We start from the raw sequence: 19,912 nt of genomic DNA on the forward strand, positions 1-19,912 counted from the left end.
TTTTTACACGGAACCAGGACACTCATTGATACAAAGCTTTGCATAAATACAAAGCCCACACCTTCCAGAAGCTGCTCTCAGCCAAGCAGATGGCTGCTGCTCTCTTTGCTATGGTTTGACCCTGTTAAATAGATACCCTTGAGATGACTTACAGCTTGAGGTGTTAGATCTATGCCCTTGAGATGACATCCAGGCAGCTGTACTTAGCTCTGAATCTTCAATCTACCAGCAAGAAACTGGAATTTTACATTGGTTTTCTCAGTCATGTGGCTGCAAATTCACTCTTTAAAGAAAACAGTTACTAATGAGTTTTTTTTTCTGACTTCTCAGTGCCCTGCTCTTTAATGAAGTTAAATACGTAGAAACACTGGCAGATCTTCAAAACATTGAAAATGTCTTGAAAGGGAAGTCAAACATGGTCTTTGCCTATGTACCAGCTACTGGGACAGCAGGTATTTACACTTATTTTTGTTCTTCTCTCAGAGCCTTTCTGACTGAGGTGCAAGGGAGCTGGGTGATCCTGCAAATGGAGGATCAAGGAAACCTGGAAGGGCCACCCAGACACAAGTTCTCCACCTCTGTATATCTTGCTGTGTTTCCAAAGGGATCAGTTGCACCAGAAATTTTTGCTGGGAGCATAAACTTTCAGAGATGGATTTGAGAGGGAAAGCAAACCAGTGATTGCTGTCTTAAAAAATAAATGAACCTGCAGGAAGATCTCTGGTGATGAGGTAGATGGCAGATAAAGATTCCCAAACTCCACCTGAGTGTTTACAGGGGATCTCAGCTTGGTCCAGCTCCAGCAACTCATCTTCATAGTCCATCTTCAGCCAGCTGTGTCTTCTTACCAAGAATTTCTGAAACCCTGGGCACTGATACTCACAACTGGGAAGGGAGAAGAGGGAGGTGTGGAGGGAGCTGAGGTGACTTCATCTTGCCTTTCTCTTTCCAGAGCACAGAGCTGTGATGGAGGCAGCTTTTGCCTATGGCACTGTCCACCAGTTTGTTCTGACAACTGAGGCAACGCTGTTGAAAGACAGTAGGTATGTCCAAGCACTCACCCAGCAGGCAGAGCAGCTCCCCTGGAGGTTTTGTGGCTGGCCCGAGATGGCACGCTTGCCATTTGGACAGGAATTGGCTTCCTGCTGCTTAAAGCAGAGGATGCCAGCAGGCCATCTCCTTAGCTGATGACACGGTGGTAGCTTCACCAACGTGAACAGCTTGCAGCCAACCAGGGCAACAGGCTTTGAGGTCTTAGTACTACACTCTACTCTTCCATAGAGACATCTTCAAACCAGTGATGGTATCAGAGCAGGAACAACTAACCAGGCAACCATCCAGGGAGCTTGATCTCACTGCTTCCTTTGGCACAGCCCAAACCAATGCTGCTCAAAAGGTGGAATACTCCTTTTACAGTCTGTGAGATGTTGTCAGTGAGGTAAAAGACATGAGCAAAGCTGTAGACTTTGTCTCTCCTCCTCCTGCCAGGTTCTCCACTGCAGTGGCATGTCTGGTCTCACTGAGAAAAGCTTCATTTGTGTCCTTCTCAAGCTGGGCCAACTGTTCTGAGGTTGGAATCATTTACATCTGCTGAATCAGGATCTTCATTAGATGTTCAGCACAATTCTGAAAGGACGTGAACACAACTGTACCTGTCAGTAGCAGGGCTCTTGAAGAGGTCTCACAATCCTCCCAAACCTTGGGAGCAAGGTCTCAAGCAAGAGACCTGGCTCATCAGCAAGCATGGTTGTTCTGTTGAGCATTTGAAGTCCCTGCAGTGGTTGCCCAGCTCAGCATGGCTTTTGTTTTGTCCCTCACAGCAACAGTGATGCACCATCTGCCCAGCTGTTCTTCTGCCACTGCCAGCAGGCCACGGACCTGACACAGCCCTGCAGGAGGACAGCCATGGGGCAGGCTCTGACATTGCTCAACATCCACAGGCACCTCAAGCTCATGGGGGCTCCGCTGGTGGTAGGGCTGGGAAAGAGGAGCCACTCAGGCTGGGGACGTGGGGGCAGCTGGAGTGGATGTGAGGATGAGGAAGGTGTGAGCAGAGGGTGAAGCTGAGTGTGAGAATCTGCCCCTTCCCTTTGGTGTTCATGGCAAAGCTCCCAGGTTGGGTCCAAGCAAGGAACAGGCACGGGGCTGGATGGGAACTACAATCCATTGCCCTGCTCAGCTGGCTTAGACCTTTCCGGGGAGCTCTGACACCAACTGGTGTGCTCCTCTAGTTGTCTGTAAGCACCATGATTTGGAGCAGGGTGGAGGTGCCACTTGGACTTTTCTGGGGCATATAGAATGGGAAGGAACAGAATGGAGTAGGATAGAATGGAATAGGACAGGCTGTTTCAGTTGGAAGGAACCTACAACAATCATCTGGTCCAACTGTCTGACCACTTCAGGGCTGGCCAAAAGTTAAAGCATATTGTTATTAAGGGTATTGTCCAAATGCCTCTTAAACACCCACAGGCTTGGGAGATCAACCACCTGTCTAGGAAGCCCTTTGCAGTGTTCCACCGCCCTCTAGTTAAAGAAATGCTTCCTAATGATAGAATCACAGGATCATAGAATTGTTCAGGTTGGGAAAGACCTCTAAGATCATGGAGTCCAACCATTCCCCCAGCACTGCCAGGTCCCCACTGCCCCGTGTCCCTCAGCACCACGTCTCCATGGCTTTGAAACCCCTCCAGGGGTGGGAACTCCACCACATATCTGGTCTAAACCTCCCCTGGTGCAGCTTTGAGCCATTCCCACGTGTCCTATCCCTGGATACCAGGAAGAAAAGCTCAGCACCTCCTTCTCTGTGTCCCATCCTCAGGAAGCTGTGGAGAGCAATGAGTTTGCCCCTCATCCTCCTTTTCTCAAGACTAGACAAACCCAAGTCCTCAGTTTCTCGTCCAGGCTCCCCACAGGAGGCTCTGCACCCTGGGGAGTTTGACACCAGCCATCCATGCCTTGGTTGAACACCAGGGATGGGAGGCTCTTTCCTATCTCCTCTTCCCATGGGGCAGTGACCTTCAGCAGGCCTCGAGTTCCCACTGGTGATACCTCTGCACAGCCAAAAGGATGGGTAGCTGAGCTGGGAAGTGCTTCCTTCAGCCAACCTCCTGGGTTAGCCATGGAAAGCACTTCATTAAGCAGCTCCATGCTTTCATGAAGCAGCACGTCCAAGACAGGAAGAGAGAAGATGCCAGCTCTTGCCTGTTGGGGCTGGGGTTTTCAAACTGCCCCGGGCAATGGATGCCAGGCAAATAAAAATTAATGGAGTTGCTAAGTCACAAAGAACATACATAATAAACCCCAGGTTTTTAACAGGGAGGGTCATGACAGGTTGGAACAGTTTAACCAGGGTTGTGTGGGTTCTGCTGGGATGGATGTTTTATAATAGGGCTTGGGGGCTATTTCTTGAGGATCTCCTTATCTCTGTGGCTGGGGAACACATGGTGGCTTGGGCTGTGCAGGAGGAGAACTGAGGTGCCTTCAACAGTGTGGAGATGTGCTGCACTATAACCATGTCTCCTCTCCAGACAGAGGTGGCTGAGGACCCAGAGAAGGTTTCCACTGTGCACTTACAGCTTGGGCTACCACTTGTGTTCATCCTCAGCCAGAAGGAGACCTACGAGGCTGACAGGAGGACAGCAGAGTTTGTGGCCTGGCAGCTCTTAGGGAAAGCAGGAGTGGCCCTTTTGTCCAGGTATTTGCTCTCGGGTGTTTTGGGCTTCTCCTTGGTTTTTGTGGTGTGTCTGAGCTTGGTTACCCCATTGCCAGGATGACAGTCCATGGACTTAGACACATTTGGATGAGAGGCAGTAAAATCAAGCTGGATCCTGCCAGAGGATGTCACGTTTAAGGACTTGTCCAGAATCAGATTAGTTTGGTTTCAGACTGCTTGGAAGTACAGAAACATTTGAGTCTCTTGCTGACTTAGAAGTGGAAAAACAATCAGACTTAGAGAGGTCTTGGAAAGGAAACTGAGCACGGGTGGAAGGCTTCTGTTTTGCCCTCAAATTAAGGACAGGAGAAGATCCAGTAAAGGAGGTGGCCTGTGGGTGCTGCATGTGATGGGGGTCTCCACTCAGACCACCACACTTGTTCCCCAGAAGGACATGGTGGTCCTGTGGAGATCTGGCTTCCTCTGCAGTTGACCAGGGGTTCCCTGCCTCTGCTCTGTGGGCTCAGAGCAGCCTCCTGTGCACCAGACTGCCTAGTGTTTGCAAACACTTCCGTGGTGTCTCGCCAGGGGAGGTGTGCAGCCCCTGCAGGCATGGTTGCCTGGCCTCTGAGAACGTCTGCTGGCAGCTGTGCAGATGGCAGGAGGTGGAGGAAAGGTGGGTGTGGGCTCTTACTCCAGCGTGCTGCTGCTGTGGCACCTCTGTGTGGAGGCACTTCTTGGCTGCATTCCACCAGCAGAGCAGCTGCACTGAGATCTGGCTGCCAGTGTGTGAGCAAAGATTCGACTCCAAGAAACATAGGGTGGTTTAGGTTGGAAAGGATCTTAAAGAACATCTACTTCTAACTGCCCTGACACACCTTCCACTAGATCAGGCTACTCAAAGTCCCATCCAACCTCACCTGGGATGGTTCCAGGGATGGGGCATCAGCCACCTCTCTGGACAACCTGGGCCAGGGGCTCACCACTCTCAGCAGCAAAAATGTCTTCTTTCTCTCTACTCTAAATCTCCCCTCTTTTAGTTTCAAACCATCACCCCTTGTTCTGTCACAACAGGTCCTGCTCAAAATTCTGTTCCCAGCTTTCTTCTAGATCCCCTTGAAGTCCTGGAGGGCCACAAGATCTCCCTGGAGCCTTTTCTTCTCCAGGCTGAACAAGCCCAACTCTCTCAACCTGGCCTCACAGCAAAGGGGCTCTAACTCTCAGATCACTGTTGTGGCCTCCTCTGTACCCACTCCAACAGGTTAAGTCCTTCTTACACTGGAGGCTTCAGAGCTGAAATCACAGAAAGTACATCCAAGCCCCTTCCCAAATAGACACGTGGTGCTGTGCAGTCCCACAGAAGGTCACCTGGAGCCTATTTTCCCACCACTGACATTGATTCAGAGTTCCTGCAAGTTCTTAGGGGGTCCTGAAGCATGACTCTGGGAGAGAGGTGGGCTTGCCAGCTGGGCAGGCTGAATGGTAGGGCTGACCTTGCACCTCCCACCACCTAACATCCACTTTGTGTTTTGGAAGGGACCTGGTGGATTTGAACGTTCTGCTCCGGTCAAACGTGGCTCTCAAGACACCAAATGAGGTTAGATGCTGGATGTGTTTGTTGTACCACTCACTTCCCTGGCTGGGCACAACGTGCTCTGGAGAGGTGCTGGGGTGTTGCTTGGCTCTCTTGTTGTTTGACAGCCTTCCCAGAAGCTCCAGAGGAAGTGTCTCTTCCCTAGATAGATGCATGTATTTGGAACTGCCCGAGTTTGCTACTGCAGAGCAATCGTGCCTGATGGTGGAGCTCAAATATTGAGTTTATTTTGGGTTCAAAACATCAGGTGGCATCTCTTTTACACCTTAAGGCAACACAAGGTTGAGAACTACCTAAGGTAGTAAGCCCAGGTGCAAATTCTCCAAAGATTTGGATTTCTAAAGACCCTTTCCCCCTTAGGAAAGATGTTCAGAAGATGGGGGAGGAAATGAACGTGAAGCCAGGAGCAAACTGAGAGCAAACAAGCCCAAAATCTGTGCTGATGTAACTGAGTGCCTCGGGCAGTGCTGGGGGAAAAGGGCAGGGTGGAAGTTAAACGAGGCTGATGGAGATGAACTAAACTCTGGAGGGACCTGACCCAGCTTGTGAGGCAAGCTGGAATTTGGTGCTGACAGATGCCAGGGAGCACACGTTGCCCCACATTGCCTGAACTGTCACACTGGGGATGGCACAGACACAGGATCAGACCTGAACCAGAGCATCCCCTGAGGGCTTCCCATGCCCTGCTGAGAGACGTGGGGGTTGTGTTGCTCCTCTCAGAGCCAAGGGGAGGTGCCAGCAATTTGTCATTTCTCTCAGTTCACCATAAAATTTATTTTCTCTGAAGTGCCTTTTGCTGGGACAGTGCCAGAACTGGTTTTAGGCCGACAAGGTCTCATTGCTGAGAAACACATTTCTGTGTTTTCTTTCCATGGGTTGGCAGCTCCTGGACACTTGGGAACTGCTCCTCTTGGGTTTGCTCCATGAGATAAGGGGGGTTTTATGTGCCAGTTTCCCAGGCTGTGGTGGGCTGCTCAGACTCAGCCTGGCCCCTCTAGATGGCAGACAGCCAAGTGGGCCCTGTACCTCCCAGCTCTCCTTCACTCTTTGGCCACTGGGCTTTTGCTTGCTGTGATGGATCTGTGTTAAGATGTCGGGAAGTGGAGTGGGTGTTCACCTTCACTGCTCCAGGCATAGGACCCCAGATAGCCACAGTGACTTCCAAGTGAGGAAAAGTCAGTCTGGAGTGAGAAAAACTTGGGCACAGATGAACTGGGGGCAAAGAAACCAACCCCACGTGCTCCCCTGTGTGACAGCTTAAGGCATCTGTTGACACAACCCCAGAAATAAGGAGCTGGGTGATGATGACCCATCAGGCTTGATTTGGTTTGCAGAAGGAATGGGCACAGGGTGATGTTTGGCTCCCACTGATTTATTCTGTTTTCTTTAGGGGGTGCCAATCAAATACCTGGCCTTGGAAGACACTGATGAAGTTATAACCCTAGTGGAAGATAAAAACAAGGTTGAACAAATCCAGGAGGATGAGGAGGAGGAGGAGGAAGAAGAGGATGAAAAAGAGAATAACAATCAAGGTGGGTAACTAAACAATGAAAAGCTGATTGTCCTCAGGGTGTGGAATCAGCATCTACTAGAGACATACAGGCATGTGTTAAAGCTTTAGAGGGCATTAATGTGCTTTTCCCAGGAGAGGTTGGCCCAGATGATCTCTGAGGTTCCTTCCAACCTGGTATTCTATGATACTTCTGCAGATCCAAGAAAAAAACATCACAGTCACATAACAGATGTGAAAACTGGCTCTTTCATTCTCTGCAGATCATAGGAGTTTAGTGACAGGCATAATTTTTAAAGGAGACACCAGAGAAGAAAATCAGCAGCTGTCAGAGGAACAGTTGCAGATGTGTGGCATGAGGGACAGGTGCTGCTTGAATACATCCAGCTTCAGGTTCCCCAGAGAAGCTGGGCATGCCCCATCCCTGGAAGAGTTCACAGCCAGGTCGGATGGGGCTCTGAGCAGCCTGCTCTAGTGGGAGGTGTCCCTGCCCATGGCAGGGGTTTGGAACTAGATCATCTTTAAGGTCTCTTTCAACCCAAACCATTCTATGATTCAGGGGCATGAGGGGTTTAAAGTGCACCCAATGCTGTCTCCTCTCCAAGCATCAGATGAAGAGCCTCCAAATTATCAGTTGCTTTGGAAAGATTTAAAACGTCTTCTTGAGGCATCTGTTCCAGACGTGCCTTCCCCAGGGACAAACCATTTGGCCTCTGCAACACTTCCTTGAAAATGCATTTGTTTTCCATACAAAATTGGCTTTGCTTTCCCAAAAAAGCAGTGCAGGATCCTAGAGGAGCCAAGATGCTTCAAGAGTAGTGTTCAGATCCAAGGACACAACTGGTGTGAGGTGGCACAAGAGCATTTCAGTCAGTTTGTGTCTGCCTGTCCAGACTCCTGCACACGAGGCAGTTACAGACTCCCCTGTGGGGAGTCACCATATCTCTGCTGAGAGGTGCTGGCTTCCAAAAACGTGCTTCTGGGGTGGCAGGAGGGGCTGTAGTTCCCTCTGCTCCGTGCTTATACGTGGCTCTGGGTCCCTTGCAGACATTCAGGATGATCAGGTGGTGGAAGCAGTTTCCAGAGACAAGAAGCAAGAGCTGCCCCTGGAGCAGACCCGTGTCCTGACAGAGGAGACCTTCCACTCTGCCCTCCTGGAGACTGCCAGGACAGTGGTCCTCTTTTATGCCAGCTGTGAGTATGAAATGTGGCCTGGCTCTCCCTTCTCTAAGCTTGCTTTCTATAATATGATGGTCCTTTCTCACCATGCTTTCAATATGATGGTCCTGTAGACAAGCTGAAATGTTAAATACATGCTGCCGTGGACCTCCGAGTTTTCCTTATTTCCTTTCAAGTCTTTTAGAGCTTGAAGCACCTGAGGATGGAGAGAACTGTTAGCTGAGATTGTCAGATTGCCACCTGCATGTCCCTCAGGGCTGTGTCTCTCCTGTGTTTCAGGGGAGGCCGTGTCCCTGGCAGTGCTGAGGTCTTACACTGAGGTGGCTGATCACCTGAAAGGTAAGGTGGCCCAGCTCTGAGTGCTTTACAGCTGGCACACACCTGCCCTGGCACTAAGAACCAGAACACTGAGAGGACATTGATGGTGTCTCACTCCCTCGTCCTGGGCTGCATCAGAAGTGTGGCCAGAAGGTCAAGGGAAGTGATTCTCTCCCTCTGCTCTGCTCTCATGAGATCCCAACTGGAGTACTGTGTCCAGCCTTGGAGTTCTCAGCACAGCAGAGATGTGGAACTGTTGGAGCAGGACCAGAAGAGGGCCATGAACATGCTCAGAGGGCTGGAACCCCTCTGCTGTGATGCCAAGCTGAGAGAGTTGGGGTTGTTCAGCCTGGAGAAGAGAGACCGTGGTCTGGGGAGACCTTCTTGTGGTCTGTCAGTACTTAGGGTGGGCCTCCAGGAAAGTTGGGGAGGGACTTTTTACAAGGGCTAGTAGTAATAGGACAAGAGGTAATGGCTTCAAATTAGAAGAGGATAAATTTAGGTAAGATATAAGGAAGACATTCTTCACTGTGGGATTGGTGAGACACAGGAGCAGGTTGCCCAGGGATGTTGTGGATGCTTCATTACTGGAAGTGTTCAAGCCCAGCTGGAATGCAGCTGTGAGCAACCTGCTCTAGTGGGAGGTGTCCCTGCAAATGGCAGGGGGTGGGAACTAGATGATCTTTAAGGTCCCTTCCAACCCAAATCATTCTGGGATTCTATGATTCACCCAGAATACACTAATTTTTTCCCCTCAAACTTTTAAGACATACCCACATCAGCTTGCTTAGTCTTCTCTTTCTCATTGAGGGATCTTTGTGATCCATTTTTGCCTCTGATAAAGTCATGAGACTGGGAATGCAACCTTCTGCAGTCACCTTACGTTGTTGGTGTAAATCAGGCACATCAGATCTCCTCTCCTTGGAAGTACTTGAACTGGAAAGGACCAGTAATTGGCCCTGGCTTTGGTGGAAAGCATGACAGACAGGTGCGGGCAGGCCCAGATCCACTGGAGGAGGATGGTGTCAGAGGAAGAATTTACAATGAAGGTGCCTTCAGGGCCTGGAGAGTGGCTTAATTACATGGCAGGTCTCACAGGCAGCCACAGAGCTCCATAAATAATACATGATGTTGAAGAATCAGCAGCACTTAAAGACAGCACACGTTGGGTAGGCTGGTGAAGGCAGGATGAAGTGATCCTTCAAGAAGGTCTGAGCAGTTCAGCTCCAGTTCAGCTTCATTCAGGTCTTTAGCCTCACTCCTCTATGGCTAATGGAGAGAGGTGGGTTCTTCTGGACATCCATCATTCTTACATGGGCTGCATCTCTTCCAGAGGTGCCTCTTTCTCCTCCTGGCTGCAGGCAACACTCAGGTGGCTTCATCCCCAACCCACTGCAGTGGCAGCCCTGGAGAAGGCTGGTGCTTTCTTTTGGCTTTTCTTCTCCATCAAGGCTCATTTCTCCTAGAGATGGCTCTCCCCTGGGCTTGGGCACCGTGTCCTGCAGAATGCAAGCAGGACTCAGGCTGAGCTCTCAGCAGTGGGGACATGTGTGGAGCCTGCAGAGGTCCCAGCCAGCTTTCTGGGAAGCAGATGCAGTGGGAGTTGCTTACAAGAAGCCCTCCTGGGAACGCCGTGGACAGGGCTGTGGTTTGGATGAAAGCAGTTCTGCATTCAGGGTTTGCATGAAGGAGAAGTCACCAGCAGCTTTGATCTGGCCTGAAATCCCAGGGATATAAACAGGGAGGGTTGTTGTGGTTAGAGATGTTATGGTTGTTGATGATTTGGGGTTTCTTTTAGACTCCCCAGCAGTCAGACCAGCTAGAGGAGTGACCTGGGAGAGTCTGTGGCTCAGACCCTGCCTCTTCCTGAGACAGTGGCCAAGCCTTGGCTGCTTCTTTGCAGCCAGGCTTTCACCATGTGTTTTTTTTTGAGTCATTTGATAACAATCTCGGTGCATGCAAACAGCCACAGGCAGATTCTCCACAGAGATTATGAACTGATTTGGGTCAGGGCCTTTCTTCTGTGATCAGTGAGGTCCCATCAAAGGCTCCCAGGCCAGATGTGACCTGTGGAATGACTCCAGTCTCCTCCCCGTGCTGTGACCTCGGAGAGGATGGGGGATGATTGCATTAGTGGATCTGGAGATCCTTTGTCTCTGCTGCTGAGGGAGCTGGAGGACCAAAAATAATGGGGGTCCCTAGGCTCTCCATGATGGCCAGGATGAGGGAAGACAGTGGTGCAAGGGACAGGAGTCTGGATCAGGAAGAAATGAGGATAAAATGTGGGGTATGGCTTTGGGGCAATGTCTCAGCTTCCCCAGAACCCGTGGTATTGCTGCCTGCTCTTTGGGGTGGAGCTTTCTTCCTGAGGGCTGAGAAGCCAAGAGCAGCTGTCTGAGGCATGAATCACCCACTCTGGAGGCACATTTTGAGTTGCAGAACCAGGTGCCACTTTTGGTGCCAGTTCTGTGTGGAAAATGGCACCGAGAACAGGACATGAGAGATGGAGCACAAGGGGACGGAGGAGGCTGGAGACTGGAATGACCCCCTGAATAATCCAGCCACAGATGTTCAGCAGATCATCACAGAATTAAGTTTATAGGCCCCCAAGTGTTTTGCCTTTGATGAGAGATCCAATCTAGGGAGAAAGAAAAGAGGAGGCTCTCTGTCTTGCTGGACTGAGCACGTTCTCTGCTCTTGCAGCACGAGCGTGCTGTTCTCACCACCACTGGGGCTCACGGCTGCAGCTCTTGTTTTCTTGCAAGACAGGAATTTATGGAAGGGACAGGAGAAGGTGAGACAGTGCTGAGCGTTTCCTAGGTGGGTCATTGGCCTGTTTTTGCAGAGAAGAGAGGAGAACAATGTCTAAGAAGAGCAAAAAGATGAAAAACAGTTCTGCCACAGGGCTGGAACCCCTCTGCTGGGAAGCCAGCAGGAGAGAGCTGGGCTTGGGCAGCCTGGAGAGGAGAAGGCTCCAGCTGGGGAGACCTGGGGACCCAGAAGTGCTTAAAGGGGCCTGTCAGAAAGCTGGGGCCAGACTTTTCATCCGGGCCTGTTGTGACAGGACAAGGGGTGATGGTTTGAAACTAAAAGAGGGAGATTTGGACTAGAGAGAAGGGAGAAATGTTGGCTGCTGAGGGTGGTGAGCCCCTGGCCCAGGCTGCCCAGAGAGGTGGTCGCTGCCCCATCCCTGGAACCATCCCAGGTGAGGTTGGCCGGGGCTCTGAGCAACCTGCTCTAGCTGCAGATGTCCCTGCTCAGGGCAGGGGGTTGGACTGGATGGCCTGGAAAGGTCCCTTCCCACCCAGCCCAGTCTAGGATTTGAGGATTCCCTTTTCTGTGCTTGTGGAGTCTTCTCGAACAATGACTTCCAAAGACAGGGGTCTGAAGTTGTTAGTTCAAAGGCATGAAAATTACCTGCATGATTTAGCAATGTCTGCTCCTGGAACCCAAACCTGAAATAAGGATTCTGGAAACCACTGTGTGATGCTGTCCAGGCCATCATTTTCCATTCCCTGTTGGATTCCTCCTCTTGAAGTGCAGCACTTCATACGTAACTTCTCTTCCATGTCATAGCCTTTGGACCAGCTCTTCAAGTGAGCTGTTTCTGATGCCACTCCAAAAGATCAGAAGTTTAACAGATTCTTGATTTTTTGTTGTTGTTCCCTGTAGCATTTGTGATTTGTCTTGCCCTGGTTTTCTAAGACCCCTGAGAGAGGTTCTCACTGTTGCTGGTTTTAATAGCACCTAAAATCAAAGAACAGTAGGGTCTTGTGTTCCCCTTTCACCTTTCTTCCCTTTCAGCAGCTTAGCAGTGACCACAGGGCTGAAAAGTCTGTTGCTGAGTTACTCAACTCCTGGAACTGCTGCTCATTCAGTCATTAATAATATGGTGGAGATTGGGATGGGAGAGTGATCATCCTGGACAAGGTGTTCCTCAGGCCAGATGGAGCCCCTTTGGAGCACTTTTGATACGTGATCCCTTGAGGTAGTATCCAAATACTAGAGCTCATATTTGAGGGACCTTAGAGCAGCTTTGGAACTCCATTTTAATGAGGCATCAAAGCCCTTTTCCCTGTCATTATTTTTCAGAGTTGGGCAAGACACAAGATGATGTGGTAAGAGATGACGAGAAGCAGCTCTACTGGATCAGAGGTGTGAAATAAATCCAGGGGCAGGCTTTTAATTTGAGATGTTATTTCAGAGCCCAGAGAGTGACACAAACCATTTCTGCTCTTGTGGAGTGTTTGATGCCTCCTGAGTGTCTGAGTGGAATTGCAGACCCTTAGCTGTGTGTTGCTTCTTGTTTTTTCTCTATGTGAGTTTGACACAAGGCAGAACAGCAGCAAAATTCCTCGTGGTAGCTGCAAAACAGAACCCAAAACAGGGGTTGCATTAGATGGTCCACTGGGATGCCAAGGACATAGGGGTAGGGGATAGGAGCAGAGGCTGAGGTCACCTCTGCCTTCACCCTTGTGTGTGAGGAAGTCTTGCTCATCCCTGGTGGGCACATTTCTAACCTGTGATTAAAACCCTTCTGCAGCTTCTCTGCTAAAAAGACTCATAGAGTCATAGAATCCCAGACTGGGCTGGGTGGGAAGGGACCTTTCAAGGTCACCCAGTCCAACCCCCTGCCCTGAGCAGGGACATCTGCAGCTAGAGCAGGGTGCTCAGAGCCCCGGCCAACCTCACCTGGGATGGTTCCAGGGATGGGGCAGCGACCACCTCTCTGGGCAGCCTGGGCCAGGGGCTCACCACCCTCAGCTTCAAAAATTTCTTCCTTAAGCTCAGCTTAACTCAGCTGTGCTTGATTCTCGATAGCTTTTGTTAATATTTGGTCAAACCTCCCTTCCTGAGAATGAGTTGTTGTTTGTCCTTGCCCAGCTGGCCACAGAGAGTGCTCTCACTGTTGCCTCCAGAGCAGACTTTACATATTGTTAGATTTTATTGTTTCTTTCTCCCAGGCAATTTCCAATCAAAAGAGACACAGTTCTTTGGGTTTTTCCTCAGGAGGCACGTCTTCCAAACTTCTCCAGAATGTCTGTCAGCTGCTTAAGCCTTTCCAAAAACAAGTTTCCCAGCCTGACTTGCAGGGATCTGCAGAGGTCCCACCAGGACAGAGGACCATCCTTTTCCTCCCATGTCTTGCAGACACTGTTGAGAGTTCATCCCAAAATGAGCTTTGCCCTTTTCTGCAGCACTGTTGAGATCTGTACATCCTGCTTCTTGTCACAGAATGCTGCTGCTGCTACACTCTGCTCTTCAGATTGCTTTCTGCCCCTTTGGGCTTGGGATCACTCGCAGGTTGGATGTGTGTGTCTTATTTCATCAGCCAGGTCTTTAATGAAAATAGTGATCAGAGTCAAATCTGGGCCAGACAGAGAGAAAAGATTGGCTGGTTGGATCTGCTGTACTCCTGAGAAATCCTCACCACCTGCCCTGGCTCTAGTTTCTGAAGGACACTTTGTGATAGTCAGCCTCCGTGTGTGTACTTGTCTCTAGTTTCATCCCATCTTTCCCATGTAACTCCTGAATCCTGTTCAAACAAATGCAGGGAAGGCATGAAGATTTCTGAGATACGATGCCCCTGCTGTGGGCATGGAAGATGTGTGGCCTGAGGTCTGTATGCAGCTTCTGCTGTCCCTGGGCAAGCCTGCAAGTAGGTAAGAGCCAGCTTGGGTAAGGCTGGCAACCCAGGGGTGGTGGCTAGTGAAGCCAGGGATGGCTCATCTGCCACAGGCTTAGCCATGGACCAACAGCAGTGTGTGCAGGTCTTTGCCCAGCCTGCATGCTTTAGGTAGAACCAACACTTCTCAATTCTGGGCACCTTGACACATCAAAAAGCCTTAAATGCATCAGCCTCTTCCATGCCAAACTTTATCCTCCCCCTTTCCTATAAGTGAGGGCCTGCATCAATTCTTTGGCTTGACCTTACTCCTAAGGTATTTCCAGTCCCTTTCCTTACTGCCTTTTATGCTCCTGAACAGTTTCCTCAGGGTTTCATGTTGTTCCTTTGAATAACCAGCCAGCTGTGAATGTCTCTGGGAATTTCCTTCTGAGAAGTGCAACCTGAGTTTCTTCCCTCTGTCGTCTGTTGTTTGGATCAATCCACACCCCCTGGGATATCTAATACATTCACAGACTGGAAATAGTTCCTCTCATGTCCAAAAGTGTAAGGCATATCCATGATTTCAAGAGGCAGATAACCTGTTCTCAAAGGGGTTGTGCCGTCAGGGCTGGAGTTTGACATCCTGCCCACGCAAAGCAGGATTTGACTCCAGGAAGGCTCCAGCAGCTTCTCAGCAGTAGCCCACCTTGGCTCCTTCCAGCTGCTAGGATCCAGCCCTGTAGGGTGCACGCCAAAGGAAACAGGAATTCTGGCAGCATTGTTACAAATATCTGTGATAATATCACAGAAACCTCTCTTTTACAGACTTTAAAATATTTTGGGTTTTGTTATTGATATGTATTTGGTTTCCCCTCTAGGAACTGAGGGGGTTTTGCTCTCTCGGGTGAACTGTTGGGACTGGCCTGGCCTTTGCACACAGGAGAATGTCACTCAGTTTCCTGCCATCAAGATTTACCAGAAGGGAGAGGGCTCTGTGCTCTACGGTGGCATGTGGGGCACTGCGGAGCTGACGAGCTTCATCATGCTGTAAGTACCTGCTAATGAGTCGTCCCCTCTCTGAGGTGAGATGGGCACATCTGCTGGAGGATGTTCTGGGTGTTTTGTGGCCTGGGTAATGGAAATCCTTTTTTTCATGAGGGTCCCAAGGATCTCAGAGCAGCCAGTTTGGCTCAGGGCTGTTGTCTTTCCCCCATAACCAGCTCCAGTGCCTTTCTGTGACTAGGAATTGTCCTTCCTTCCTTTCCAGGCAACTGATTTTTGTCTTTAATGAGTCATAGAATCATAGAATGTGTTGGCTGGAAGGGATCTCTAAAGGTCATCTGCTCCAACTCCCCTGCAGTAAGAAGGGACATTCCCAACTAGATCAGCTTGCTCAGAACCCTATCAAGCCTGACCTTGGATGTCTCCAGGGGTGAAACATAATGGTTGTCATACTGAGTTGGGGCATTGCTGGATTGAGGTTGCCCTTCTGTCTCTTCATCCCAAAAGGAAAGGTGGTGGCAGCCCATGTTGATTCTCTGCCTTTCCATAGGAGCCGAGTTTCCTGCCCTCTGAAGCTGGCCACGATTGATGAAGCAGAGGGATATCTAAGAGGAGAGTTTCCATCTGAGCTGGCATCCTTCCACCACACTTCACTTCTAGGGGTATTTAGCACAGCCACAAATGAAGGTCAGTGTGCTCTTGGTGGGTCAAGTACCCAGCTTCATTCCTGGTGGGAGTGGGATGATTCCAGGGCCTTGGAGATTCCTCCACATTTCATTCTTGTCTAATTGTGTTTGCTCACATCACAACCTGCCTGCAACCAGCCTTTTTATTTTTGCAGGAAGATAGATGTGGGACCTAAGAGGTCCCTAAACTGAGAGGACATTCAGCTGCCAGGCTTGTTTAGTACACCCAGTGTGGTAGCATCTGACAATCCAGAGAGTGAGACACAGTGCTTGGGGCAGTACAGAGAACAGCCCTTGGTGACCTGTCTCTGCAAAGAGATTTTTGCAGATATCCAATCTGAACTTACCAAGCCATGATTTGTGCCTGTTGTACCTCCTCCCCATTACCTTGAGGAGTTTGGCTCTTTGAGTCCTTTTCCAAGGAGTTGTAGGCTGCCATTAAATCTCCTCTTAGCATCTGACTGAACAAGCCCAGATCCATCAGCCTCTTCTTGTAGTCCATGTACATGTCACAGCATATTCCTTCTTAAAGAAAGCCCTTTCTGCTGCTGGATTGATAGTTATCTTGCTGACTCCTGCAAACATGGTAGTCCCAGTCCCTGAAGCCAACACACAATCCCAACCCTTTTTTTTTTTAAAAAAAAAAAAAAAAAAAGCAAAGCAACAATAAGGTAAAATGCAAATTTCTTAAATCAAAAGGAACAAAATGTGAATAATTCAATGAAAACCACTTGTGGACTTTGTAATAGATGGACACAGCCTCCAGAGTGGTGGACATCAGCTAGCAGTGCTAAGCAAAGTTGCTTAGAGACAAATTCAAACCAGTCTGGAACACTTACTTAGTAATCCTGGTCTGTACAGTCCTGGCCAAGGCTGAAACTTGGAGCAGTCACAGTCCCCCTCCCCTGGCTCTGCGTGGGTGCTGTTTGTCACTCAGATGCTGCTCCACAAGCATTTGTTGCACACCCCAGCTGTGGTCCAGGACCCACTGGGTTTCCACAGCCTTCCTGAAAGATGGGAAAATGGACCCCAGGGCTACAGTGGTTTTTTCATGTGGCAATCATGCACATTAGCAAGAGAGAGGGAGTGAAGTCAGCCTGGAAAGGGAACATCATGTCATGCTTCAGTTAAACCCTTGGTGGAGAGCTAGGACCTTCCAACCACATGGTCTCTCAGTTACCAGCTATGCCTGGGGATTAGTGCATTTTAAAAAAAAAAAAGGAGAGTTTTCTGATCTGTCTTAAGATCAAAATTTCAGACTGTTTTTCATTTTGAAGCTCCATTGTGCCTGTAAAGTTTGGTTAGATGCAAATCAAGCTCCTTTCTCCCATGAGGAGGTCCAGAGGGAATCCACTGTGCTCAGAGGTAGGAACAAAATAAAATGTCTGGAACCAACCAGAAAACACTTGGGCTGTGTTCACTGAGCCAGCTGACAGCTAACACACCAGCCTTCTTCTGGAGGGTCTAAGTCTGTTAAACAGAGCAAAAAATGTACTGATTTCTCTCTGGATTTCATCAGCTGAGCTCCAAAATCACCCCTCTAGTCCACACATTCCGCTCTCTGCAGTAGTGGAGCTTGAATTAGCCCCATGGGAGGACCCTGAAGAACATGGGAGTCACAGAATCCCAACATGGCAGGAGTTGGAAGGAACCTCTGGAGATCATCTCAGGCAACCCCCCTGCTCCAGCAGATCACCCACAGCAGGGTGCCCGGGATGGTGTCGAGGTGGGTTTGGAATCTCTCCAGAGCAGGAGACTCCACAGCCTCTCTGGGCAGCTGCTCCAGGCTCAGGCACCCTCACAGCAAAGAAGTTTCTCCTCCTGTTCAGGTGGAACCTCTTGGGTTCCAGTTTGTGCCCATTGCCCCTTGTCCTGTCCCTGGGCACGACTGAAAATCAGAGTCTGGCCCCAGTCTCTTTCCCCCATGGGCCCTTTAGCTCTTGCTCAGCATTGCTCAGATCCCCTCTGAGGCTTCTCTTCTCCAGCTGAACAGCCCCAGGGCTCTCAGCCTGTCCTGGCACAGAGATGCTCCAGCCCCTCAGCATCTTCACAACCTCTGCTGGACTCTCTTCAGCAGTTCCTTGTCTCTCTGGACCTGGGGAGCCCAGAACTGGCCACAGTCCTCCAGAGGTGGCCTCACCAGGGCAGAGTAGAGAGTTAGGAGAACCTTTCTTAACCTGCTGGCCACATTCTTCTTCACATACCCCAGGAGACCACTGGCCTTGGCCACAAGGGCACATTGCTGACCCATGGCCAACAACAGGACAGTGACAGGGCTTCGTGGAAGAAACCTGCCTGGGTCCAGCTGTACATGTGAGCTCAGACTCTTTCCTGTACAGAAGCTGTTCATTTCCTTGTGCAAACAAGAGTCTTGGAGGTTTGAGTTTGCCTCTTGCCTCAGGGCACGCTCGGTCTGCAGACTGGAATGGCATCTGCAGTCTGGGGTAACTCAGCCACAGATGCCAAGGGAGATGAAATACGTGATGCTCTCACTGCTGTAACCTGCAGGGTGTTCCAGCCTCGCGCATGACGCCCTGAGGGAGCAGGAAACTGGAGCCAGCTCTTCTGGCACCAAACCCAGGCCAGAGTCAGGGAAACCACATTGCTGCTCTTATCAGCCTATAGGCTAATCTGGAATTTTCAGTGATTTTCTTCTGGCAAGAATTCCTGCTCCAGGCTGAACAAGCAACGTGCCATGTCGTTGTCATTTCTAGTGAACTGGAACAGAGCAATGAGATGTCCAGTTAAATAAAGCCCTGGATTTTTATCAACACATCATCAGGACTATGTTAAGAAGCCCTTCAGTGGGTCTCAGCTAAAAGAGGCTTCTTGGAAAAATCAGAATGAAAATTTATTCCAAAGTGGTGAAATGGTGTTACAAGGGCAACGAATGAGCATTTTCCTGGAAACTTGGAGAATCAAACTTTGCTTGGAAGAGACCATTAAGGTCACTGAGTCCAACTGTTACCCCACCATTGCCAGGTCACCACTAAACCATGTTCCTCAGCACATCTCCATGGCTTGGAAACCCCTCCAGGGGAGGTATTTGTATGCTATGCAGAAACTAGAAGTATACTTGGGCTCTATCCTAAACTGTGCAGCAGATGTTTCAAAATACACCTGTGTTCTGCAAAGCTCTGGCACCATCAGAGGGCTTCCCAGCAGTGGTGGCATCTAACTGAAGGCAGCATGCAAGTTGCTGCAGGTACAGCTGGAGATCATGGCTTCATGAGATGCCTTCTGCTAGAGGGCTAAGGGGAATGCTCAGATCCTGCCTCCCATGGGGAATTAAAACAGTACTCTCAAGGAAGTCTTATTTTCTAGCAAATATTTAAATGCCTTCTGTAGAAGTTCTTCTTGTTTGTAGTGGAGCTGTGTGGATTTGGGGGGTTTCTAGCACAAAGCTAAGAGACCTTTGCTGTGAGCTGTTGAAAAATGAAGGCTGGGGCATGGGCACAGTCCCCAGCGAATGGAAAAATGTGGAAGTGTGGTAGGCAGGGAGGATGTGATCAGGAGGGACCCTGATGAAAGGAGCAAGCCTGGACTCTGCTGTGGGTTGTCCTGATTTAAGAGGGAATTCCTGCAGCCAGGGCAGCGCTTCAACACGGGCTTATGTCTCAAGTGGGTGTTTAAAGTTAAATGCTTGTAGAAATGCTCTCCTGAGGAAGTTTTGGATGTGAGCCTGCTCTTCACATGTCAGGCTGTGTACTTCAGTGCCTAATGGCACAGGACACCCTCATGCTCTGCCCTGTGGCCTCTTCTCCAGTAGCTGGGCTGTGGGCAAGTTCACAAAGGGTAGGCGGATGAAGTCCTTGGTGATCCTTCTCAGCTGGTCCCATGATTTGTTTTTTTTCTCTCAACACTGAAAAAATCAAGTGATCAAAGAGCTGGCAACCAGCAGCAAACCCATCCAACAGTGGTTTCTCTGCATCACAAGATGAACAAGCTGTGTCACTAGCTTTGTTGTGTGTGTGTTGTCTCCTGAACCCTCAACGAGCCACTCTGATTTGGAAAGGAAAACAGCATGAAGGAAAGTTTATGATCCCTGTGGTCCCAGGGAAACAGTGGAAAATACAGCTTTGAGTGTAGCTGGAAAGCAAGAGGAAAAGAACCAAAAAGTAACCAGTTGTGAGCCAGCCTCAGTCTCTTGAAGTCTTGAGTCACTGGTCCCCAGAGCTTGGGCTGGCCAGTTCTGATATGATGAGGCATGTTATGAGGAACACTAAATGGTATCTGACGAAGATCTCATTGAAGTTATAAAGCAACATATTTCATGGCTGCATCTGAGATGCAGCTTTAATTCTCTTCTCCTTTAATACTCTTCTCCTGAGGGTGTGATTTCTCACTCCCCATCAATCGGAAG

The 19,912-nt window shown here is 49.7% G+C and overlaps 1 protein-coding gene across 1 annotated transcript in view; it reads left to right on the plus strand.

The window, feature by feature from the left end:
* Positions 1 to 328: 328 nt before the first annotated feature.
* Positions 329 to 19,912, plus strand: part of TXNDC16 (thioredoxin domain containing 16) — a gene marked incomplete at its 5' end in the record, with an annotated part of 29,903 nt that continues 10,319 nt past the window's right edge. The window contains 10 exons of the mRNA XM_008940464.1: positions 329 to 452; positions 953 to 1,043; positions 1,821 to 1,971; positions 3,528 to 3,694; positions 5,189 to 5,249; positions 6,637 to 6,778; positions 7,804 to 7,950; positions 8,215 to 8,274; positions 14,740 to 14,908; positions 15,414 to 15,550. Of these exons, the coding sequence (XP_008938712.1) occupies positions 329 to 452; positions 953 to 1,043; positions 1,821 to 1,971; positions 3,528 to 3,694; positions 5,189 to 5,249; positions 6,637 to 6,778; positions 7,804 to 7,950; positions 8,215 to 8,274; positions 14,740 to 14,908; positions 15,414 to 15,550 (1,249 nt within the window). The remainder of the gene's footprint in view (positions 453 to 952; positions 1,044 to 1,820; positions 1,972 to 3,527; positions 3,695 to 5,188; positions 5,250 to 6,636; positions 6,779 to 7,803; positions 7,951 to 8,214; positions 8,275 to 14,739; positions 14,909 to 15,413; positions 15,551 to 19,912) is intronic.

This window comes from Merops nubicus, unplaced genomic scaffold (genome assembly GCF_000691845.1).
Source record: "Merops nubicus isolate BGI_N331 unplaced genomic scaffold, ASM69184v1 scaffold12295, whole genome shotgun sequence".
Lineage (NCBI taxonomy): Eukaryota > Metazoa > Chordata > Aves > Coraciiformes > Meropidae > Merops > Merops nubicus.